This window comes from Apteryx mantelli, chromosome 1, assembly GCF_036417845.1.
Source record: "Apteryx mantelli isolate bAptMan1 chromosome 1, bAptMan1.hap1, whole genome shotgun sequence".
NCBI lineage: Eukaryota > Metazoa > Chordata > Aves > Apterygiformes > Apterygidae > Apteryx > Apteryx mantelli.
In genome coordinates this window covers 1,803,460-1,828,606 of record NC_089978.1, presented here as the reverse complement: position 1 = coordinate 1,828,606, position 25,147 = coordinate 1,803,460, and the positions used below count along the sequence as shown (strand labels likewise).

The 25,147-nt window shown below is 56.8% G+C and overlaps 2 protein-coding genes across 10 annotated transcripts in view; one reads left to right on the top strand and one right to left on the bottom strand.

The window, feature by feature from the left end:
* Positions 1-255: 255 nt before the first annotated feature.
* On the bottom strand, positions 256-9,877 carry RHOG (ras homolog family member G). The gene is made up of 2 exons (XM_067304669.1): positions 9,805-9,877; positions 256-2,393 (listed from the first exon to the last, which is right to left on the bottom strand). Exon 2 carries the CDS (start codon positions 2,352-2,354, stop codon positions 1,779-1,781), a length of 576 nt encoding a protein of 191 aa, XP_067160770.1. The 5' UTR covers positions 2,355-2,393; positions 9,805-9,877; the 3' UTR covers positions 256-1,778.
* A 1,403-nt stretch (positions 9,878-11,280) lies between these two features.
* The window catches only part of STIM1 (stromal interaction molecule 1), a 109,958-nt gene continuing 96,091 nt past the window's right edge, over positions 11,281-25,147 (top strand). For 6 of the 9 annotated variants that reach the window (XM_067304406.1, XM_067304071.1, XM_067304342.1 and 3 more), the window contains exons 1-2: positions 11,281-11,317; positions 12,523-12,818. In XM_067304406.1, coding sequence (XP_067160507.1) covers positions 12,710-12,818 — 109 coding nt within the window. In that variant the 5' untranslated portion in view covers positions 11,281-11,317; positions 12,523-12,709. Of the gene's footprint in view, positions 11,318-11,959; positions 12,028-12,182; positions 12,213-12,522; positions 12,819-25,147 lie in introns of those variants that run through there. The other 3 variants (XM_067304008.1, XM_067303948.1, XM_067304191.1) reach the window with 3 other exon arrangements.

Sequence of the window (25,147 nt, the reverse complement as noted above, 5' to 3'; positions counted from 1 at the left end):
CAACGTCCCGGTGCCACCCCACGTCCCCGTGTCCCCCCGCCGAGGCGCTCAGCGCTGGCACCCGGCAGGCGCGGGGGCTGCACGGGGGCCCTGGGCTCTGCGCCGGGTCCCGGCTGGGGACGTCCCCGATGTCCCCAGGCTCCGGCCCCGGCAGACAACCCCTGTCTCCTGCCGGGGCAGAACGAGCCGGGAGCTGGGAGCATCGGTGGGGCCCGGCGCCCCGGGGATGGCGGGAGCGCGGAGGAGAGCCCGGAGCCCGGGAAAGGCCGTTTATTGAAGGAAAAGCAACGCGGGGAGGAGCTCGTTGCCGTCAAATCCGCGGCGCGATCAGCAGATCCTTCGGGAATGATCTCAGTGCAGTGAGTGTGCCGGGTCCACGGCGGGACGGGGACTGGGGGGAGCCCTGCTCCCCTTGCGACGGGGCGCGGGAAGCGCTGCCGATTGGGGGGCGCCAGGGGATGGGGGGGGTCGCGGACAAGGGCTGCGAGAGGACACCAGGCGCAGACCACCCTCTTCCTCACCGGAAAACCAACGTGCCTGGGGCGATGCTGGCAGGTCCCTGCATGGCCAGGTGTCCAGGGTGATGGTGGCAGGTCCCCGGGGCACCCTGGGTACCTGGGGTGATGGTGACAGGTCCCTGCATGGCCAGGTGTCCAGGGTGATGGTGGCAGGTCCCCGGGGCACCCTGGGCACCTGGGGTGATGGTGACAGGTTCCTGCATGGCCAGGTGCCCAGGATGATGGTGGTAGGTCCATGAGGTACACTGGGCACCTGGGATGATGGTGGCAGGTCCCTGGGGCACAATGGACACCCAGGACAAGGGTGGCAGGTCCCTGGGGCACCCTGGGCACCTGGGGAGATGGTGACAGGTCCCTGCATGGCCAGGTGTCCAGGGTGAAGGTAGCACATCCCTGGGGCACCTCGGGCACCTGGGATGATGGTGGCAGGTCCCTGCATGGCCAGGTGTCTAGGGTGATGGTGGCAGGTCCCTGGGGTACACTGGGCACCTGGGGTGATGGTGACAGGTCCCTGCATGGCCAGGTGTCTAGGGTGATGGTGGCAGGTCCCTGGGGCACAAAGGACACCCAAGGACAAGGGTGGCAGGTGCCTGGGGCACCCTGGACACCTGGGGAGATGGTGGCAGGTCCCTGCCCAGTTGGGAGCCCAGGGCGAGGGTGGCAGGTCCCTGGAGCACCTGGGGCGAGGGTGACAGGTCCCTGCGGAGCCGGGCATCCCCCAAACTCATCTTCCTCTGGAAGCAGGCGAATCCAGCCGGGAACGGAGCGGGTGCCGGGCAGGCAAGCGGGTGCGCGTGGGACTCTGCTGAGCTGCCGGGTCGGGAGAGCCCAGGCAGCAGCCGGCCAGCATAGGGGACCGGCAGCGACGGGAGGTGGCGGAGAGGGTTTGGGACATGCCGGCACGGCCTCGTCTCAGGAATTCTGCGCCGGGACTGGAAAGGCAGCACCCGAAAGCAAACGCTGGAAGCCGGGGTGGGGGTGGGGGTGCAGGGGCCACGCGGAGGAGGACAGGACCGGACCCTGGGGACTCCCGGCATCCACCCGGGGCCAACCATGCGGACGTGGTCGGTGCTGCCCGAGCTCAGCGCTCGGCGTCTCGGGGGAGCAGCGGGACCCGGCGGGGACGGGATGATGATGGTGACGGTGGCGGCGGCGGCGGCGGCGTCTTCGTGCCTCGCTCAACGTGGGATTTAAGCCCGGCGCGGTCCCAGCCGGCGGGGCCGCCGAGCCCGGCCGAACGCTGCGTCCGGGCAGTCCGCTTCACAAGAGGACGCAGGGCTTTTTGGGTTTGGCCGGGACGGGGTTGAGCACGGCTCTCACCGCCTCCGTGAAGACATCCTTGATGCCCTCCTGGTTGAGCGCGGAGCACTCCAGGTACTTGACGGCGTGGATCTGCTTGGAGAGGCTGACGCCCTGCTGGGTGGTGATGGGCGCCTGGTTCTGCTCCTTGAGCTTCTTCATGGTCTCGGGGTTGTTTCTCAGATCCTTCTTGGTGCCGACGAGGAGGATGGGCACGCTGGGGCAGTGGTGGCACACCTCCGGGTACCACTTGTGCTTGACGTTCTCGTAGGAGGGCGGGCTGGCGATGGAGAAGCAGATGATGAAGACGTTAGTCTGCGGGTAGGAAAGCGTCCGGAGGCGGTCGTACTCCTCCTGGCCGGCCGTGTCCCAGAGGTTTAAGTTAATAGTCCTGCCATCGACCGTGTTCTGGGCGCTGTAGTTGTCGAAGACGGTGGGGATGTACTCCTTGGGGAAGGCGTTGGTGGTGTAGCAGATGAGGAGGCAGGTCTTCCCCACCGCCCCGTCGCCCACCACCACGCACTTGATGCTCTGCATGCCCGCGGCTCCGCTTCCCACGCCTCCGCCTTCAGCAGCCTGGAGGGGGAGAGGAGGTCAGGAGAGCGGGACGCGGCCCGGGGCCGGCGCGGGCGGGCACAGCGGGCTGCACCAAGACAGACGGACACCGCAGCCCCTCGCGGGGACGTCTGCACCGGCGGCTGCTTAGCCCCGAGGCCGGCGCGCGTTTCCCTGTTTGCCTTCCGCCGGCTCCCGGGGCAATTTTGATTGACGGCCGCATCCCGCTGCCCTTCCCGCTGGGGGCGGCGTCGGAGCCGTGCGCTGCCTCCTGCCACCCATCCCGCTGCTGGGAGCAGGGCACCGAGGGCACCCGCGGCGTCACCAGGATGGGGGGGACGCCGCAGCATCACTGGGATGGGGGGGGACACCGCAAAGTCATTGGAATGGGGGGACGCCACAGCATCACCAGGATGGGGGGGACACTGCAATGTCATTGGGATGGGGGAACACCACAGCATCACCGGGACAGGGGGACACTGCAGCATCACTGGACACCACAGCATCACTGGGACGGGGGGACACTGCAGCATCACTGGACACCACAGCATCACCGGGATGGGGGGGGGGGACACCGCAGTGGCACCGGGTCAGGACGGCATCGGCCCTCGGTGCAGGAACCGGGGCCGGCCCCGCGTGGCTCCCCGCAAGGGGACGGGCGCAGGTGCCCCGTCCCCGCACCACGGTCCCTGCCCGTTCGCACGGGGAAGCGGCTCTTCTTCCCGTGCACGGGCAGGATGCGCAGCATCCCGGCGCCGCCGTGCCTCAGTTTCCCCGTTGCCTCCTTTTGCTCCCTGCTCCGGGCGCAGGCGCCTGCCCGGCGCAGCGGCTCACGGACGGTTTCCTTCCACGGGACGCAGCGACGGGGTCTGCGGCTCGCGGGGCTGCACACGCCGCTGCGCCCGGGCGGGGGGCCGGCACCCGGCACCGGGCACCTGGGGGGACCGGCAGCACCGGGGCACGAGGCGGCAGAGGGGCAGGGTGGTGGGAGCAGCGTGGGAGCGATGGGAGCAGGAGCAGGGCGATGGGAGGAGGATGAAGGCAGTGGGAGCAGGATGATGGGATCAGAAGAAGGGCGATGGGAGCAGGATGGGGGCGATGGGAGCGGGAGCAGGATGATGGGATCAGAAGAAGGGCGATGGGAGCGGGAGCAGGATGACGGGATCAGAAGAAGGACGATGGGAGTGGGACGATGGCAATATCTCCCACGGAGCTGCTTTGCACGGAGGCGCTTTGGGATGGAGCTGGCCGAGGAGCCGCGGGCTGGAGCCGGAGCAAAGCCAAAGCGCCGGCCGGGGCCCCGGCTGAGTCAGGGGCTGCTCGGGATGGGGCCGGCGGCTGGCGGGAGCGGAAAGCCTCGTGCCTCTTACGGCATCGCTCCGAAGGGGAAACGCTCCGGGGAAGAGCTGGGGGAGGAGGCCGGAGAAAGCGAGCAGAAGGGGAGAGAGCAGGGAAGGGGCTGAGCTGGGGCCCTCGGGGGCTTTCAGGGAGCGGGGACGAGCCGGAGCCGGAGCCAGACTGTGCTCCGGCTCCAGCTGGGAAAAGCGCGGAGCCGCCACGGCATCGTGAGCAGCCTCCTGCCCCGGCCGCTGCCTGCAGCAGTGCTGAGCCCTGCGGGGCTGCGGGACCCAGCGCCCCTCACCGTGGCCTCTGGGCAGGCGCTGGCTGAGGAGGGGAGGAGAGGCAACGGCGAGCCGGGAGCTCCCCGCACCCCTGCCAAGCCTCCGCCGTCATGCAAAGCCTTTCCTGGGAAGGCGGCAATGGCCGAGGCTGGGCTCGCCCTTCCTGCGGGATTTGCAACCCTATCTCGGGCCGGGCGGAGGCCGCCTCCGCCCTCGCCGCGCTTCCCGCTCGTGTCGGGCAGGCGCAGCCTGGCCAAGCTCCTGCCGCTTTCCGGGCCCGGCCTCGTCCCCGCGGCACCTCTAACGCCTTGGTGCCACCAGGGCATGCGGAAGGGGGGGGCAGCACCGGCCGCCCTTGGGATGCCCGGACCTTTCCCCGGGCGGCAGAGCGGCGCGGCCGTGCAGCGCCCCAGTGCAGCTGCGCACTGCCCGCTGCACATTCCCACTGCTCCTGCAGTGCTCATCCCTGCTGCACATTCCCACTGCTCCTGCAGTGCTCATCCCTGCTGCACATTCCCACTGCTCCCCACTGCACATCCCCGCTGCTCCTGCAGTGCTCATCCCTGCTGCACATTCCCACTGCTCCTGCAGTGCTCATCCCTGCTGCACATTCCCACTGCTCCCCGCTGCACATCCCCGCTGCTCCTGCAGTGCTCATCCCTGCTGCACATTCCCACTGCTCCTGCAGTGCTCATCCCTGCTGCACATTCCCACTGCTCCTGCAGTGCTCATCCCCGCTGCACATCCCCGCTACTCCTGCAGTGCTCATCCCTGCTGCGCATCCCTGCTGCACATCCCTGCTGCTCCTGCAGTGCTCATCCCTGCTGCACATCCCTGCTGCTCCTGCAGTGCTCATCCCTGCTGCACATCCCCACTGCTCCCCACTGCACATCCCCGCTGCTCCTGCAGTGCTCATCCCTGCTGCACATCCCCGCTGCTCCCCACTGCACATCCCCGCTGCTCCGCACCGCCCAGCCCCGCTGCGCTGCAGTGCCTGCCCCGTCGCACCCTGCAGGGCCTCCCGTCGCCCCGCCGCGGCCGCAGCGCCCCGGCCGGCGTCAGCCCGGGGTGAACGTCCTCGGCCCGAAGGCGGCGGAAACAGGATGAGGAAGAGGAAGAGCGTCCGAGCGCGGCTGGGTTTGCCCTGCTGCCCGGCCCCGCGACACTGTGGCCGCGGCGCTGCCCCCGTCCCGTGGCGGGGATGCGTCCCCCCCCCTTCCCCCCCCGCGTGGCCCCGCTCCGCCGGGATTCGGGGAGTTTGGCGAGCAGATGGGGACCGGGAGAGCGGGGCCCCGGGCGACTCATCGCGCCATTTTCCCCTCACGCCGCCGCCCTCCGGCACGGGAGAAACGACTCATGTCCTGCGCGGCAGAAAAGGAGAAGCAAAACCTTCGCTCTGGTTCTCACATGCCACCGTCCATCCGTCCGTCCCCCCCCCCCCGCCGGGTTTTTCCGCCCGGGGGGGGAAGAGAGCAGCTGCCAGGCGCTGCCACGCTGCTCCGCGCCGGCCCCCCACCCAAGCACCGTGCACTGCACCTGCTGCACCGTGCACTGCGCCCGCTGCACCGTGCACCGCTCACTGCGCCCGCTGCACCGTGCACCCCACCGTGCACCGTGCACTGCACCATGCACCGTGCACCCCACCGTGCACCGTGCACCCCTACCATGCACCGCGCATCCCACACTGCAGCCCCGACACGCACTGCACACCCTGCGCTGGGCACTGCACGCTCCCACCACGCAGAGGGGACCGAGGGCCCGGTCCGGCCTTGCTCCAGCGGGAATGCGGCCACGGCTGTACCGGCACGGGAGTGCTCGCCACCACGCACGGGCTCCTTCGAGCGCCTGTAGTGCTCCTGGCTGCATGCGAGAGTCGCCAACGTGTCCGCAACACCCGACCCTCGAGGCCGTCCTGCCTGCAGCCCCCTCCCCGGCACGGGATTTCGGAGACACCCTCGTGGGGCAGCGCCGCCTCTCCAGCTCATCCCAACGGCTCTGGGGGGCTGGAGGGGCCCTTGCGACGTGCTGAGGATCCAGCAAAAGCCACTCCTGGCAGTGCGAGGGCTCCGGAGGTGGGAGATGAGCAAACGATGGATGGGTGCATGGATGGATGGGTGGATGGTTGGATGGGTGGCTGGATGTATAGATAGATGAATGGATGGATGGATGGATGGATGGTTGGATGGATGGATGGATGGGTGGCTGGATGACTAGATAGATGGGTGGATGGCTAGATGGTTAGGTGAATGGATGGATGGATGGGTGGGTGGATGGATGGATAGGTAGAGGGATGGGTGGATGGCTGGAGGGATGTATGGCTAGATGGATGGGTAGGTGCACGAATGGATGGATGGATAGTTGGATGGATGGACAGATGGATAGATGAACGGATGGATAGCTAGATAGAGGGATGGATGGATGAATAGATGAGCGAAAAAAAGAAAGGGGCGGCCGAGGGAGCCCCGCGAGCCCTTCTCCCCTGCGAGCGCGCCGCCCCTGCACCCTGCACCGGGGAAGAGGAAGCTAATAAAAGCTAAAAATACAGAAGCAAGGGGCCGTGCAGCAGGCAGCGCCGGAGGCGCGGAGCTGCGGAGCTGAGCTTGGGGCTCTCCTGCCCGCTCCTGCCGGCAGCCGGCGCCTCCGGCTCTGCTCGCGGCAGCACCGTTCCCACCCGGCGCGGCCGGAGGGGTGGGATCTGCCCCGTCCCCGCTGCGCCCTGCTGCCTCCCGCGGCGCTCGGGGCGCGGGCCCGGCGGGACGCCGTCATCGCTGCGAAAATAACCCCCGTGCTGAGTCTACGGATTTCGGTTTTCCTCATTTTTTTTTTTTTTCGGACTGCAGGCTCTTTCTGACTAATTTCCTCATTTTATTTTTGTCGCCTTCCCTTCCCTAGCGGCTGCGGAGCTCGAGTCCGTCCCGGCCGCTCTGCTGCGGCTCCTGCCGGAGCCGAGGTCTCCGCGCTTTGGGGCAGCCCTGGCCGGCAAACGCTCCGCAGCGGCGCTCGGGGCTCGGCACCGGCCGGGGCCGCTTCCAGTCGGCTGCGGTCGCCTGCGCTGGGAGGCTCCCGGGATGGATGGAGGGAGGGATGGATGGATGGATGGATAGATGGAGGCATGGATAGGTGGATGGGTGGGTGGATGGATGGGTGGGTGGATGGATAGAGAAATGGACAGATGAACAGATGGATAGATAGAGGGATGGAGGGATGGACAGATGAACAGATGGATAGATAGAGGGATGGAGGGATGGACAGATGAATAGATGGATGGATGGATGGACGGACAGGTGGATGGACAGGTGGATGGGCAGATGATGGATGGATGGGTGACTGGATGGACAGGTGGGTAGATAGAAGGATGGACAGATGAATAGATGGATAGAGGGATGGAGGGATGGACAGATGAATAGATGGATGGATGGGTGGATGGACAGATGGACAGACGGGTGACTGGAAGGATGGGGCCGGCCAGGCCAGGCCACGTCGCTTGGCCTCGGGGTGAGAAAACAGCCTGGGGCCGTTCGGCGCCGCGCGCGCAGCACTGAGCACGTGGCACCTCCCGACGCCGCGGCGAGACAAACCTCGTCCGATTTAACTCAGGTGTCGGGGCTGGACGCTCCCGTTCCCGGTGCCGCACGCCTTTCCCGGCTCCCGGTGCCGGGTGCCGCCGCCGGCTCCTCCCGGGCGCTGCTAGAAATCCGCACCCGGACACGCCGCGGACCTGCCGCCGGCTCCCCGCGACGGGACGCCCCCCCCGAGCATCACCGCCGGCGCCACCACGGCGCCTCGTCCCGCAGCGCACAGCCCTGCTCGCCCACGGACGGCACGAGCTGATGCCGCCTCCACGCAGCGGGAACGACGCAGCTGGGAACGACGCGTTTGGGAATGATGCATTTGGGAACAACGCAGCCGGGAAGAGAGATGTAGTCAGGAACGATGCATTTCAGAATGATGCAGCCAGGAAGAGAGATGCAGCTGGGAAGAGAGATGCATTTGGGAAAGATGCAGCCAGGAAGAGAGATGCAGCTGGGAAGAGAGATGCATTTGGGAAAGATGCAGCTGGGAAGAGAGATGCAGCTGGGAAGAGAGATGCATTTGGGAAAGATGCAGCCGGGAAGAGAGATGCAGCCGGGAAGAGAGATGCATTTGGGGAAGATGCAGCCAGCAAGAGAGATACAGCTGGGAAGAGATGCATTTGGGAAAGATGCAGCTGGGAAGAGAGATGCAGCTGGGAAGAGAGATGCAGCTGGGAAGAGAGATGCAGCCGGGAAAGATGGAGCTAGGAGAGATGGAGCTGGGAAAAAAGATGCACCTGGGAAAAGAGATGCAGCCCGCAGCCACGACGGGCGCAGCGGGAAGGAGCGCCCCGCGCTCCCTGCTCGGAGGAGCGGGCCAGGCTTGCTCGGGGGAGCAGCGGGCCCCATCCCGCTCCGAGGAAGCGCCCGGAGGGGGTCGCCCGCGGTGCCTGGCGCAGGGGCAGCCGGGCGCTCGGGCCCGCGGCGCCTCCCACGCTCAGCCCGCGTTGCAACGGCGAGCGCTGGGGCTCCCCCGGCGCCTCCGGCTCGGCAGGCAGAAGCTTTAACCAACAAACAGAAAAATGCACCTGGGTCTAGCGGCAGTTTCCCGTCTCGTCCGGGGGTGGGTGACGCCACCGCCGGGCCCCGGCGGGCCGTGCCCCTTCCCAGGAAAGGAGGCGCCGCTCGTACTCGCTTTCTGATATGCAAATGCACGTGCTGAGCTTTGAACCCCCGCGAGCAGGATGCCACCGCGCAGGATGTCACTGCGAGGCGGCCGGGCAGAGGCAGGAGCTTGCGTCTGACTAACGGTGCCTTCAACCCTCCCGCTGCCGCCGCCGCCGGCGCAGAGGCGGGAAAGGCTTCGCGGAGCAGTGCCGGAGCTGCCGGCCGTGCCAGTGCATTGCGGGGTGCAGGCAGGGCCGTGCCAGTGCATTGTGGGGTGCAGGCAGGGCCAAGCCAGTGCTGCGGGGCGCACAGGGGCACCGCAGTGTTGGTGCTGCTGCGCGCACCGCGGCGCGGGTGACTCGCAGTGCGCTACAGCGCCCGTGCAGCGCGTGCCCTGCAGCAGGTGTTGCGGTGCGTTGAAGCAAGCGCGTTGCGACACCGGCGGCTGCAGCACCGCGCCGCCTGTTGCGGCACAACCGGTTGTGGCGGGTGTGCGTGGCGGTCCGCCGCATCACGTGAGCGTCGCCGCATCTGTCGCGGCACCGCGCGCGCTCGGCCTCGGCGACTGGCGGCACGCGACGACGGTCCGAGCTTCGCCAGCGCTGCAGCGCGTGTTGCGACGCAGAGCCCCGCCGCGTGCTCGTGGCGTGGGGCACGCGGGGGACGCCGCGGCCGTGCAGAGCCCCCCCGGTGCCAATGCCGGTCCCGACAACAGCGGTTCTGCTGGCACCGGGGGGACACGGGAAGCGGGACCCCCACGGGAAGCGGGACCCCCACCGAGGGGCTCCCCGGACCCCCCACGAGCGCCGCGGGGGCGCTCAGCCCGGGGGCTCCCCCGCTGCTCCCCCGGGTCCTGCTGCCCCCCGCTGCCCCCCCGGGTCTCGGCTCCCCCCGGGTCCCGCTGCCCCCCGCTGCTCCCCCGGGTCCCGCTGCCCCCCGGATCCCCTCGGGTCTCGGCTCCCCCCGGGTCCCGCTGCCCCCCAGCTCCCCTCGGGTCTCGGCTCCCCCCGGGTCCCGCTGCCCCCCAGCTCCCCTCGGGTCTCGGCTCCCCCCGGGTCCCGCTGCCCCCCCGGCTCCCCTCGGGTCTCGGCTGCCCCCGGGTGCCGCTGCCCCCCCGGCCGCCGCACTCACCCCGTGGCATGGCCCTGCTCGCTCGCTCGCTCGCTGGCCCAGGAGGAAGTGAGCGGGGCGCTGAGGAAGCGTGCGGGGCGGCGGCGGACGAGGAAGTCGGAGCTCGGCTCGGCTCGGCTCAGCTCCCCCCCCCCCTTCGCATCTACGAGGGGGAGAGAAACTTCTTCCCCCCCCCCCCCCCGCTCCCGCCCTGCTGCTGCAGGGCCCCCGCCCTCCCCCTCCGCTTCCTTCCGCGGCCCGTCAAACTGCGGCTCCGGCTCCGCGCCCGCATCGCGCCGCCGCCGGGCTGCGAGGGGGGGTGGCGAGATGGGGGGCTGCGAGCGCCGGGGAGCCCCGTCGGGGGGGGGGGTTGAGAGTCCCGGGAAGCCCCGTCGGGGGGGGGGTTGAGAGTCCCGGGAAGCCCCGTCGGGGGGGGGCTGCGAGTGCCGGGGAGCTCCGTCGGGGGGGTTGAGAATCCCGGGAGCTCCGGCGGGGGGGTTGAGAATCCCGGGAGCTCCGGCGGGGGGGTTGCGAGTCCCCTTCCGCCTCCCCCACTCCGGTCCCCTGCGAGTCCCGCGGGAGGCTGCTGCCACCCAGAGGTGACGGGGCCGGCGGGGAGGGCGCCGGGCCGGGGGGGGGGGGGGGAGGCGGGTGTGGGGGGCCGGTCTGGGGCCGAGCCGGGCTCCCGGGTACGGGAATCCCGTTGGGAGACTCCTGCGGCGACGAGGCCGGACACGCGTGGAGAGGAGGCGCGGGGCTCGCGGCTCTGCGAGCGGGTCCCGATTTTAAGCCCCGGCAGGTGCTGGATTGAAACCGCCCCCCCCAGCGGTGCCGGAGGGGAGGGAGCTGGGAGCGTTTCACCCCCCCTGGCTGCACCCTGCACGCCCCGAATGTCCTTGTGTGCCCCAAATGTCCCTGCACGCCCCAAATGACCTCACGTGCCCCAAATGTCCTTGCATGCCCCCAGTGACCTTGCACGCCCCCGATGACCTCGCACACCCCAAATGTCCTTGCACAGCCCAAATGTCCTTGCACACCCCCAATTACTCTGCCGCTTGAGGCTGCTGGGAGGGGACGAGGGGCCCAAACGCCCTCGGAAGGCAATTAGCTCATTCCTGCTAATGGGCCCGGGGCCTTCGGGGGCAGAGGGGCCGGTCGCGGAGCCGCCTGGCGCCTTGCCGGTGTTTGGCGAGCAGCGGGCTGCCAGACAGACCAGCAGCCCCAAAGTCTCCCATCCAGGCCTTAAACGCGGGCGGCCCTGCTTAGCTTCCGCGCCGCGCCCGCGCCTGCTCCCGCGCCCCTCCTCGGCGCGGCTCCGCCTTCGCCCGCCAGAGGCCGCTGCGGCTCGGCGGCGGGACGCGGGGAGCCGGCCGGGGGCGGGGAGAGGGAGGGAGCGGGGGGGCGTGGCCAGCCCCCGCCCCTGATTGGCCGGGGCGGTGGCGCGCGGAGGCCCCGCCCCGCGGCGGGTGTCGCGCGGCGGCCGTTGGCGCCGCCCCCTGTCAGTGAGCGTGCGGCGGCGCGGCGGCACGGCGCGGTGCGGAGCGGGTAGCCCGGGAGAGACCGGGGAGGGGGGGCGGGGGGTTGTCCCGGGGGAGGCCGCTGCGAAGGGAGGGGGGTGTCCCGGGGGAGACCCGTGCTGGGGGGCGGGGGGGGGAAGCCTGGAAGAGACCATTGCTAGAGGGAGGGGGGAGGGCCGTCCCGGGAGACACCACTGCTGAGGGGAGGGGGGGTGACCCAGGAGGAACCACTGCGGGGGGAGGGGGTGTCCCGGGAAAAACCGCTGCGAAAGGCGAAGGGGTAACCCGGGGAGAGACCACTGCAAAGCGGGGGAGGGCAGGGCTGTCCCGGGAGAGACCACTGCAGAGGGGGGGGCAGGGTTGTCCCGGGAGAGACCACTGCTGAGGAGAGAGGGGGGGGGCAGGGCTGTCCCGGGAGTGACCACTGCTGGGGAGAGAGGGGGGGCAGGGCTGTCCCGGGAGAGACCACTGCTGGGGGGGGCACGGTTCTCCCGGGAGCAACCACTGCTGGGGGAGGGGGGGGACACGGTTCTCCCGGGAGCGACCACTGCTGGGGAGGGGGGGGAGCCGCGTCCCGGGAGGAGCCCGGGAGTCTCTCCCCGCGGTGCCTGGGGCAAATCCGGGGGGATTTGGGGGCTTCCTGCGAGGCCCCCCCCCCCCGAGCCACAGCCGTGTGCGGGCGCGTAGCAGCATTGCGGCGTGAAGCCCTCGTTAGTACCTAATTTAGGTATTTTAAAACGGCTTCCTGCTTCCAGCTGTCACATGCTTTGCCGTAAAACGTTGATTTCCAGCCCAGAGCGGCTCCTCTCACCTAGCGGCGGCAAAGCCGTGTGGCATCAGCGCGTGGCTTTTGGGATGTGCTCGCCTATAAATAGGGGAGGCCCCGTCGCCGCAGCCCTTGGAGCCGCGGGGGTCGGTTTGGGAAAACGCTCACGGAAGGGGGGGGGGGGGAGCAAACAAGCAGGTTGTAGGTTCCTTTTTAATCGCTTTTTAAGATGAGGGGCTTTGTCGTTGTTTTCACCTTAGAAAATCTTTAAAAATGCAAGGCTGGAAAGAGCTGGTTTTGAGACTAGGAAGCTAACTAAGAACTGTTTTGTTGAGGGATAACCGTGATTTGCACGCGGTTACTTCAGGGGCACTGTAGACTTGAGACAGAATTTCATCCTGTGCGGGAATGGCGGGAGAAATAACTTTAAAGCTTCTCCCTCCTTTTCCTCTGTAGCCTTTGGAATTAACCGGGGACTGTTCCTGGAATATCGGACTCTGCATCCTACGTGATTTTGGGATATAAGTGTGCAAAGGAGAGGGAATCTTCTCCAGCCTGACTTAGGAAGCTCGGCCGTACCCGCTGTGGACTGATGCTGAGGAAGAGCTGACATATGAGATAAGAGCTGTTAACGTCGACAGAAATGGATTTATGGTCGAGAGTGGCGGTTTGGATCCTGTGTGGTTTTCTTCTGCAGCAAGGGCAGGGAGAGAGGCCTCCAGGTACCCATCTGGATGAAACTGCGATTGCAGGTAAGAATAAGGCTTTCGAAATATTTTCGGTATAATCTTCCCCCTTTTCCAGAATTTAGAAAATGTTAGAGGCAAATTACTGCTTTTTTAAAACCTGTTAGCCACTTTAGCTGAGGCCTCTACACTGCCTGTTTTAATTACCGTGTGCTCATGTGAAAGTATTAATGTTCATAAATCTTCAAATTCCATCAGTGCTGCGGGGGATCAGTTTATCACATGACGGGTTTTTCATCAACAGCGTACTGTGTCCTAGTGCAGCAGGCGGTTACAACCTGAGAGCTTTAAATGAGGTTTTCTAACTGCGGTAGTTTCAGACAGATGCCTTTGAAAAGGTACAACAAGCTAGTCTAGTGCACTGCTAAACGGCATAGACTCAAGCGGTGGTAAAATACCAACCGGTTTTGAGGATATTGCTCGTTCATTAGTTAGAGCTGCTGTTAGCTAAGCCTTTGGATAGGGTATGGTATTGGTCCTGACATCTGCAGTTTTCAGGGCGAGGGTTAAAGGACCCTAAATAATCCATGTTTATTTTTGAAATGGACTCCAACTATTGGCTAATGAGAATATTTTGCTGTCAATTTTGGATTAGCGACTTGATCTATTTAGAAAATATCAATATTTAATTTTTTAAAAAGAGATTCCTACCAGGGCATGCTATTGGGGCTGGGGTGGGGGTCAAAAATCCCAGCAGTTGCACAGCCACAGCCTGCCTTCGCGCTAGCCCTCTGCAGCATCTCCTTTAATTGCCCCACTGTGGGAGGTGAGCTTTGGGCCCGGGAAGGGCAGAGGCAGCGAAAACAAGACAGATGACTGTTCTGCTTTCTCTGTCTCACCCTTGCATCCTTCCCCTCCATCACTAAAAAGCCAACAACCAAGCAAAAAAAAAAAAAACAAACCCAAACCAACCCTCCGGATTTGGAGGTCTTAAGGTAAATTTTGTCTTCGCGAACCAGACTTTCGTGACTCGCTGTTGCTAACGAGACTGCCAAAAGCCCGTCTTAGCGGAGAGGTCAAGAACTGATTAAACCAGCATGGACGCTGATCCGTCGCGCGTCCTTGTTATGGTGCCCTTAGGTCAAAACCGAAGGCATATTTAATAAAATGTGCTGGTTTTCCTGTTAGTAGTTAAGCAGAAATCCTCGGCTCCACACCGCTTCAGCAGAACCGAATTCCCACATGCTCCCAGGAGGGAAAAAAAAAAGTAAATCGAGTCCTGTGAGCATTGCAGATCAAGAATTTGATGCGCAGAGGAAAAACCCAAACCCCCACAGGTGCTGAAATGCCGCCTGCTTGGACGTGGGCCGGCTTTTATTAGCGTAACTTTCTGCCCGAAAGCGTTTCGGCCGGTGGAGTCGTCAGCATCCGGGTGGCTGCGTGCGTTTGCAGCGCTCCGAGACGGTCTGGATCTGCTCGGAAGAATCCTGCCAAGCGCAGGTTTTCAGGTGGAATCCTTCATCCGTTGAGGGCAGTGGAAAAAAACACTCACAAAGGCACCTCGAGGTCCGAACTGCCCGTGTTTGGCGCGGGGTGGGTACAAGCCTGTTCCCTCGGGGAACTTCTCCGGCTGATGTGTTGCTAAGGGCCCTGGGACTATAACTCACAAATTCTTTTGGGATATAAAGTAGAAGGCGTGTATGCGGGCGTTGACTTCAACGCCGATAAAAGCTACCCCAGCGGTGTTGCTAGGAAGGCGTTGCGCTTTGTTTTCGGAACCGGTTCGTAATAACAGGGCAAGTCTGTGGAATCTTAATATCAGACGCGCGATCAGGAACTCGGTGTTTGATTCCTGAGCAGGGAGATTGTTTCGCCTCGATGATACGTTGATTTATTTGGCATTTTTTCTTTTTAATACGGGCCAGAGCTAGCTACTCTGTAGTAAGCTGCTTTTTATATTCTTTACATGAGATTCTAAATTCTTCGGCCAGTTTGTATCCAGTCCGCTCCATTACAGAAACTGGATCTCTGCAGTGCTTTTGATGAAGCAAGGTTTATGCCTCCAGGGAATTTTCGGGTGGGTTATTTTTGGAGGCCCTGCAGAAATGTGGCAGCCCTGGTGATTCAGCTGCTGACTTGCTTTTCCTCTCTAAACAGAGCCAATGTAGAGCAGTGCAGGGAGGGGAACAGTGCGAGAAACCTAGTCTCTTTATATCGTCCGCAGGTAGGTTTTCCTACAAAAGAGGTACTTTTCATTGCTTCTGTTTTTTCACAACCAGTAGGCTTAAAAAGCTGTAGGGTAACACTGGTGGCACGCTGCAAGAGAATAACTGGTTACAGGTCAAAAACCAAAATATGCAGATAAGCACGTTGATAAATAACGTGTTTGTTCACTCTGAGTGCCAGTTACTGACGGCATAGCTACGCCGTGTACCTTGCTTCAGTGGCTGAACTTTCGCGTGCTTGGTGCAATCTCTTAATGCAGCTTAAAGCAAATGTCCTTTAAGATCACTTTGCCGTTTGCTTTTAAGCTTTTAAAATTATTGCTCATACTTCAGTGCAGCGAATGTCCTCAGATAGTGCATGCCGCTTTTTTCCTTAAGTAGTCTCCTCTGGAAGCAGGAGATGAGGATTGGCTTAATTGGGTACATGGTTGTGATGGCACGGATTGTGAAACAGAGGCAGGTGTTTGAAAGACTTTGAAAGTGAAGCCGTTCATTTTCTTTGAGATGGCATGATTTTAACGCTAAAAATCGGCAGCGCTGGTCGCTTATCTGTAGAACAGAGTGAAGTTTTTCAGGAGACGCAGAAAAGTGGTCTGTATAGAAAGCAGAAGTGAGTTTTAAAGGCGTCGGCTGATTAGGCTCAGTTTGCTTAGACTCCTGTGCATACACGAGAGATGCAGTGACGTGCTTTATTGAATATTGGTATATGCTTCTGATTGCTGGGATTTTTAAAGTGAGGAGTTAAAATGTATGGTTTTATCCACGAGGGAGAATTCGAGTTGGGGACTGAACTCTAGGGAAAGTCGTACATCGGTTTTTCTACTGGTCGTGACTTGTTCAAAGGCAGGCGTTGCTAGCGAATGCCTCATCTCTAACCTTTTCCTGCCTGTGTCACATTTAAGTTTCGTTACGTTCCAAAGTACCGGAGCCATTTGATAAGGGGTGGAAAGTCAGGCAGTGGAGTTAGGCGTCTTGAAGTTTTAAAGGCAAGAAGGACAATTAATAAATATAGTCGTGACTTTGAGTGACACAAACCCCCAAAGGTGCTCGACCTCCCGAATCTCCGCAGCAACGCATTTTTTTGAGCTGAAGCGTGTGTTTCAGAAAAAACGTTCCGTCTTAAAGAATTTAAACAGGGGCCCGTCCACGCAGCCGTTACACAGGATGTTCTCGGAGTCACCCCGTGGTTATTGTTTTCACCCACTTGTGGTTATTTTTAGCTTGAATTTGTCTAGCTGCAGCTTCTAGCCCTGGGATCTCATGATACCTCCTCCTCTCTATTCCCCTTCCTCCCCCCCAAAAAAAAAATACAGGCAAGAAAGGAACCTTGTGGACATCGTTATAAATATTCCCGTTGGATAATTTTTCTTTTTCCAGTTACTTACTGTAATCTGTCAGTTACCTGGTTTTGAATCGATTTAATATGGGCTTTGTTTATTTTTCTTTTGGCCGTGGTCTTTATAAGAGCATCGTTAGGGGTTATGTCAAATGCCTTACAAAAGTTTTACATGTGTTGTCAATTGTTTTGGTTCAAAACTTCTAATTTTTGTCTCAATAAAAATAGTAATTTTGTCTGATAGTCTGTTTTTTCATTAAATCAAATGACGATGTTGCTCCTCTTTGTTTTTCACTTGACTGCCTTCTCTACTGACCCGTCCTCGGGGACTGTCAAATATCGGTGCTACTTATTTTGGAGACCTGCAAGTTGAGCTTGAGGAGCATTTATCGGTGTTTCGAGGAGAAACTTACTGTAAAGGAATTGTGCTTTGGATGCTTCGTGGTGACTGGGATTCGTTCTTGGTTTTCTTGATTGCGGCGCACTTTTATCTGCGAGCGCCCGCTTGTTTAGATTCCTACCTGCTCTGTCCCCATGGAAGTAATGTGGGAATAACAGAAGTCTGCATTCCCCTGGCCCTAATTTCATTTTACACGTGGATTGTTTTATGTGATCTTACGTTCCTACGTATGCGAGGCAGTGTCTGCAACGTTTTGCTTGCACTAGGAAAGGTCTTGTCTCGTTTGGGTCCCTCTTCTGGCATTATTTAGGTAGACTAGTGATCCCTGTTTGAATTCACCCCCTTGATCTTTTAACTGTGTCTTTTAAAAGTATCTTGTATGCCAAGAAAGTGCTATACCAGAAATCAGAGACGGGGGTATTTAGGTGGGAACAGGTCCTCTGGGGTGGCGGTGGCACGGTGTAGGGGAGCTGATGGTATGGAGCAAAGCAGGCAGGCTGTGGTGAGGAATTGCGATTTCTGTGGTGGAGGGGACCAGAGGACACAAATCTGTGGGAATCCAGATTTTGTTCTTTATTTATTTCATGGAACAATAACTTTCTTTTCCTTTCTTATTCCCCACGTGTTTGTCTCCTGCTTTCCTCTCTCGATTCCTGGATCACAAGAGCTCTGGGATCGTCTTTGCTTTTGTCTGAATGGTGTTTAGCACAGGAGATTCTTACCCCACCTTGGGGGCCGCTGTATGTTACCAGAACGCAAACAATAAAAATATCAAAAATAAAAATATTAAGGTGGTATCAAAAGCAAACCTGAAAGCATATGCTCAAAGTTATTACATTTGCTTTTGGCACTTTGATGCTTCTTAATTTTATGTGCAGCTTCGGGTCAATGATTAACAAAATAAGGGTGATGAAAGAGACTACAAAAACAAGGTTTCAGTTAGTGTTTAATTTGATCAAGATTAAAAAAAAAAAAGAGATTTTAATTCTTGATTCTGAATATGCTGTGTCCAAAGTGCTGCAGTCAAGAACTCCTGTAGCTGTGATGCTACGATGCAGATTTTTCTGGGAAGTTATCCTTTACTACAGACTCTATAGCTTGAAAAGTAGTTTTGATACTTTGAAGTTGCAATGAAATCTTTTAAAATGTGTCCACACGTGGACTTACTACATCTTTCGAAAGCCTAATGCAGTGATTTTGAAAGGTGAGAACGTATGAATCGGTGGTTACCTCTTTCTTTATCGGTTTAAACATTCTCCTTGCTAGCTGCTTAACTGATGAAATATGAAGTCAGGGTGGGTGTTTCATGGCGCTGAAGTTTCCCCCTCCCGCCACGATGCCAAAATCTGCATCTGACCTACTCGTTCGCCAGAACCCCGATTCCATCCACGGTAGCGAGCAAGACGCTTGTATAAATTACCTTCCCCAAAGTCTGTCAGCTGACGTCATGAGGTTGGCGTGAAGTCAGCGGCGTTGAGATAAAAGCAAGCGATTGAGCTGCCGTTGAGCCGCCCGGCTCCTGACGTTCCTTAACCTTCCCGGTGCCGCGTGAACAAAGCAAAGGCAGGTCGTCACCCGTCGGACTCGCATGACCACAGGCCTTCGAATCCCCCCGCAGACCCCACTGAACCTCGGGGTTATGGAGATAGCGCATACCCTGACTGTTCAAAACTCACCTTTTTTTGTAATAACTTTTATAACCTCCTCTTTTTCACAGACCCGGAGAAATCAGTGATCTAGGATGACCTGCTAAGGTTTTCTTGTTTGATGATGAAATGCTTTTTAAAATATTCTTTGCCTCCAAGGATAGAAGGATTTTGTTGCTGTGCCTTTTGTTTGAGCTACAGTCAATCCTTTCTGGACGGGCACTTAGAGTAGAAGCCGCACATACTAACAGCAGCTTCTGGGCTCGGCAACTTGGAAAAAAAACCGAGCGGAAGGCAGAAAGAGTAGCGTTTGTGGCTTGTTTGACATGTGAATTTTATGCCGAGGCCGCGGTGCTGACGCCCGCTGCCGCTGTCAGCGGATGAGATTGGGTAAGCCGCCCTGCGGGAGCGCTCGCTGCTGCTGTCGTACTTACGCGGCCTTTCACGCTCCGTCGTGTAGGTCCTGGCATTGCGCTTCTGGCAACGTAGGTATCCTTTGGGGGGGAGCCTGAGGAGGCAGAGCCTATATCCCTGAGAATAGTTGTAAAAATACTACCTGAAAATAGAAAATGTTTCTCTCCGGCTTGCCTGGAAAGGTCTAGGGAAGCAAAGTCTTTACTTTGTTTAGCAATGGTTTTTATCTAGAGGAAGTAATGCTCTGAGAGCTGGCGAAACTGCCATTTTTTGACATCAAACCGGGGCCTTATATAGACTAGGACTAGGACTAGATCGTTGTGTCTTCAGGCCGGGAACCTTGCTGAGGAAAGCAGTCCTGGCGCCTGCCCCTTTCTTCTAATCCCTTTGCTGGCTCCAAAACTCGCAGCAACGCTCAACTGGAGCAGAAAGTTGGTTTTTCTTTGAAAAGCGGCTTTTCTCATACCTCAGTTGCCTCCCGGCTAGTATCTTCGAACGGATCAAGCGCTTTGCTGGCTCTCTGGCTGGCGTGGCAGAGAGCAGCTTGGGTGGAACGAAGCGGTGAAGGTCAGGTCTGCAGGAGTTTGCTCGTCTTGCTCAGGAGTTGCGCTGGCCTAAGCGCACATAAAGCTTGTTTTAAAAGTTTTCAGGTTACTTATGGCCTTGACCTCACCGCATCCGGGGGAGAGAGGGAAATCTGACTTTACCCTTTGACCATGCGGAAAACTTAGACAGAGGGAGGCCAAATCATTAGGCCATAAACATAACTCTGATCTCTGTTGTTTAGACCAAGGATCCACCTAACCTAATACCTTCTCTCTTCCAGTGGCCCTGAGCTGATGCCTAGGGAAAAAGTAGAATTCATGTATGACCGAGTTTGTGGAAGAACTGGAAGTCGAATGCAGTTGTTCAGCCAATTTTAGCGGTGTCTTAAGTCCTCCTTCCTCAGGGCCCCACCTTAGAGAATCGTTGCGAGTCTCCCTCGGCCCCTGTGCGGGATCGCAGGATTGGTGCGTGCGGTGCGTTTCCCCTGGAAGCCGCTCCGCCTGCGGTGAGTCGTGCTGTCGTGCAGTGCAGATTGGGGCATGATCTCAGTTTCTCCCTAAATACGGAGTACTGGAACGAACTCCCACGGGAACAGAAGACCATCGCGCGCTTGCTCTATATCCTGCTTTAAATTGTGCCTTTTGGTTTTACCTTTTCTAAGATTATGCAGGTATATGTATATATACAGACACACATGCAAAAGAAATCCAAAGCAGGAACCCTCTCCTGCCCATCCTTTCCCCTCAGAAGAGAATCAAAGAATAAATTTGTGATTAAGAAGGAATTACATTACTTACAGTGTTGCTGGAAGGCTCTGTGATATTTTGATGATCGTGGTATAAGAACTGGTACAGAATGTGCCTCAGTTGAAAAGGAATAAGAAAGAAATGGCATTTGCTCACCTTTTCCCCATTAGTTTGTTGGGATTGTAGGATATTTGGTGTATATTGAGACAGTGTCATTCGTTCCTTGGTAAGTGTTAATGGCTGTTCTTCGTCCTGATAAAGAACAGGTCTATCTGTCCTGTGCACGTGGAGCTTCAGGTAAATATTGTAGGGGTAGCTGGGTTATCATGTGATAAGACAGTTTTATTTCAAGATCTGTGTGATTTGGGGGGGGAAAGGGGGGAGAAAGAGGGGGACAGGGAGAAAGTGGGAAAGCTCATTATGGTGTAGTTCATGTGGATTTATTTGCTAAAATAAAGATGTTGGGCAGTAGTTTTTCTTTGAGGCTGTCTCTTTGCTTCTAAAACTTCTTCTTATTAAACTTGGAGGCTGCAGTAATTAAAGAAATGGCTCTTGCCATGGCACTCACCCTCTTGATAGTTCTTAAAGCCCAGATTCAGTGCAGCGGTTAGTTGCCCTTCTGCTGCTGTTAACTGCTTGACTGCCGCCGGTGTTGTGTTTTGTTTTTAAAGTCCTGAAACTGCACAACCTTTTCGTGCTGAAAAATCCGATTACTTCATTGACTAGCTTTACTATAAAAATAAAGCCAGGTCTTATAGTCAGCTACACCTGCTGATGCAGAACTATGCGGTGGAAATCGGAGGCAGGGCTCCGGGTGAATTGATGTTTATATAAAGATCTGCAGCGTGAGGTGGGAATCCCTCTGGTCCAAGGTTGGAAAGGGGATTTGATCATTCCTTGTTGTATCATGGTCAAGTTGTATCAGTACCATGTTTTATGGCTTCTTTTACTCTCTCCCTGTCACAGAGTACAGCTTTCGGGCCTTTAATTCCCCTGTTCCCAAGGTCTTTAGTTTGTTCCTGGATTTTGAGAGGTGTTTTGTGGATGGGCAAGGATCGGCTCTTCTGGTGACTCGTTTGCCTTTGGTTGTACGAACTGATCCAAGCGGGTCTTTTAAAGTCCTTTTTTCTGACAAACTTTAATTTTTCCCTTTTGTTCTTTTTAATCAGCTCCTTCGGTCCTGTTTCATTTTCTGGCGTCTTTGTAACTCCAGTCCGTTCTCGAACGGCTGATTTGGATCCTGAGGCAGGTAGAGATAACGCAGCCCTTCTAATTAGGCCGTTGCTCCGTTATGGTTTCAGCGTGTAAACCTGGACAGTCTGCTCTTTCGCTCCCTGCGCCTATGTAGAAAAAAAATTAGCGCTCTGCCGGTGGTGCTGATTTTGGGGGCTGAGTATTGGTCACCGTGGTAGAAAAGTTCCTGCTGAATTATACTTCTACCTTCTGAAGACTGAGCATTAAGCTCTTAGTTGCAAGAGGGAGCTCAGCTTGGTGTTGCACGGGGGCGAGCTTCCCTGGGGGGTGCCGCTGGGCAGCGCGGGGGGGGGGGACGGGGGGCGACGGCCTAACTGTGCCCGGCTGAAGGATTTGTTCTTATCGGCAGTTACAGGATGAAGTGCCCGGCTCTAGAATAGCTACTAAAATCGTCAGAGAAACATAAGGAAGTCATTAAAGTGCTGTACCGTGCGTGTTCCGGTATATGAATTCTCTGTGCTTGTTTATTTTGTCTTTATGAAATAATATTGGGATGCTTGTTTGCTTGGATTACGGAGCTATTTTTAAGCAACCTCTTTTTTCCACTTTGGAAAATACGTTAGCTCGCTGTGTATTGTGAACTGCCGCGCAGGCTGACTTCGGGAGCCACTGAGTATTTCTTAAAGTTGTTCTCTAACCAACGCAAGTCGCCTTCTCTCTTTGCTTGGCAGCTGCTTACGTTGCTAACCTTTACTGCTGAAAGCTGCCTGCCGGATCCGCAGAGACAAATACGGCGCTGCTTTTTGAGGGTGCTTCATCTGAACAGGGCACTTCCCATCGTTTCGGATGACCTGCCCTTTCACCGCTCTGCGGCTTCGCAATTACAGAAGGTTTTAGTGATTCCAATCAGCCTTATGCCCACAGTGGTGATCTGATAGGAAGCTAGGATGTTTGTTAACAAACACACGTTTAAACCCCAAGTGTTGTCATGAAAGATAATATTTTTATGGTTAAGTACCACTTACCTCTTTTTCCCTGAAGGGCTGAGTTTTAAGGTCAGTTCAATTCATTATTTCAGGTTTTGAGCTTTAGTGCCTGAAATTCTGAGATTCTCAGAGGCTAGAAACATAATAAACACGAGAACTTGAAGAATGTTCAACATCTGAATTATAAATGAACAGCTTGCTTGTTTGAACAGTCTGCTCCTTTTCTTGTCAAGTTAAGCTTGTGAGTACTGCAGGAAAGGGAGAAATAATTCAGGATTAAAGCTGCTAAGCAATAAGTATGTTTAGATTTGTAAGAGTGCCAGTACAAAATTAAATCTTTGATTAAACAGGAAAAAAAAATCCCTTGGTATAGATGGATGCAGGATAAAACCTAATTTGGGGGGGGGAATAATTTCTGAAAATATGATTCTCCAAATTGCAGCTAGAATTAACGCCCTCTGAGTATTTTTCATTCTAGCTGCTTTGCAGTTGAAGGCAAAAATGAACATATGGCATCTTGTGCTGGCCTGGAGAGCTGGAGGACTTGTGCTTATTACTGAAGATCTTCAGAATATCAAATACTGTGAGAACAACCTTCAGGATAGGAAAGCATTAGTCCTTATTAATCCTGTCTGAGATGGCTCTTCCTACCCACAGAGCATGTTAGCACTGAAGACGAGTGTCGGCCAGTTGTCATGGCATTTTATTCAAGGGAGAAAGGCGATTGAGTTACTAGGCTGTGCAGATTTTCAGGGTGCCTGAGCTTTCTCCTCCCTTTTAATATTTTATAGCTGGATCAGGATTCGCTCTCCTTTGCCTTCTGAGTCGTTTCCCCTCAGTTAAACATCTCCTCGTGGCCTTTTTGCCCTTGCGCCTTTTTGCCTGTATCCGCCTCAGAATAACGACCCGTGATCTCTGCAATGGCATTAAGCTTGTAGGAAGTCAAAAAACAGCTTAAGGAATGAAAGCATTTTTGTGAAAATGATTAAAGAACGTCTCCGAGTGTTTTGTAAGGGAGATAGCAGTTTGATATTCCAGTTATTTCCTGGTGTAACTGTTCTTTAAATTGCAAACTGAAGTATGGATTTTTTTTTTGTGTGTGTGTTGGGCAAATTGTGGAAAAGGTCTGAAAAGAATGATGCATCTTCCTCCGTGCTTTTAATTGCATGATTTGCGAATCCTTGCACATCTAGCTAAAACCCTCTGCATAGACATACACGATGGATCAGTTCCTTCACTGGGATAAGCAGCAGCAGCTGTAACTTGGGATTTAAGCACGAAAATATAGTAGCTTCTAGAAACTCCAGAGGGATTTCATAGAATATAATTGCATTGGATTTTGTCCAGCGTGGTGGGTTCCCATCTCTGCGTTTTATAAAAAGTATCACAGGATCTCAAATGAATACAGCTTGTTAGGTTCTCAGCCCTGTATCAGAGGTGATCTGTGGCGGGGCACCACTGCAATAAAATGGACCAGTACAGTGCTGAGTGAGAACCAGCCCTGAGCTGAATCACCAGCAGGCTCCTATTAGAAAGCTAATTGAAGATTTTCTCGTGGTGTAGTGAATTAGCCTTATTTGGTTTAGAATGCCAAATTCTAACAGAAGATGAGGCAAGGTCATAGGTGCTGGTTTGATGATGGCATCTGTGAAGTTATTAGCTTTCCTTCCTCCCAGTAGACTTTTTTTATTTTTCCCAAATTTATTATTGCGATAACAAAATACTTAAATTCATCATTTGAATCCTCAGCTGGACCTTGGATAGAAAGTCTCAGAGCAATGCTTTTGGAATCCTTGATATACACTGATTTATGTGGAGGGGAACCCACACACTAACTTCGGTAGTGTTTATCCTAAGAAGTATGAGTTACAACTCTCTGCCATCATGCTGTGAAAATAAAAAGATTTTTCCCTTCAGTGCTGGTAGTGTTTCTTCAGCTTCCAACAGAGGTAGTGACTTAAATTGGTATTTGTGCAGCTTGGCTTGCTTTAGGAGGAACGCTTTAATTAAAGTATTTCGTGAAGGTCATCTGAAGAAATGAGAAGGTGTGAAATTGGAGAGTGTAAAAACTAACTTCAAAGATGAAGATGTATCTGCAGTAATTCTGATATTAGTAAAACAAAAAGCCCTGCTTATAAAGGATTTTCTCTGATGAGGCAGAGGATGAAGGAAGGCGGCAGTTGCCTTCTCTCCAGGGTGCCTTATCCTTTTGGCCCTGGCCGAACACCGATGTGCGAGGGTCGCCTTGTTAGAGCCATGAAGGGAAGTTCAGAGGACCCAGCAGCAGCACCCTTCAAGAACTGGGAAAATCATCCTACTTGTGATTCCCGTCGGTGCTTGCTGGAATTGCTCTTGGAAGCTTGTCCCAGTGTCGGAGTGGATTGATTCGTTTGTCATCGTCACGCAAACCTCTGCAAATCGCTGAGCGATCCCGAACGCTTTCAGCAGCTGCTGTGCAACGGAGGGCAGCGAGGGATCTCCCGTTGTGGAGCACATTGCATCTGCGTAGGGCTGCAAGGTAAACGATTTCTTCTCGCGGTTGGACGAGAGGCAAGCCTCTTCTGGTAGAGGCAGAGCCACAGTTGTCAAGAACCATGTGGCATCCCCCCTATGGCGGGTGACGTGGCGTGCCTAGCGTCATGCTGTTCTTGGTGGTTTCTGGTGGGCCCCACAGTTTCCTGATGATTTGCAGTGTGTATTCTATAGATAAACAGCTTTTCCTATTTCTTATTTGTTTTAACTTGCTGTATCATGAAACTGGAGTAGGTGGAAAGGGATAATTGGGGGCACTCGCTTCACATCTTCAAGGCTACTGACTGAGGACCGTTTTGCTACAACTGTTCGCTTGAAAAATGGGAGACGCCATCTCATTTGTTGCTTTTTTCTCCTGCCTCTCTTTTCT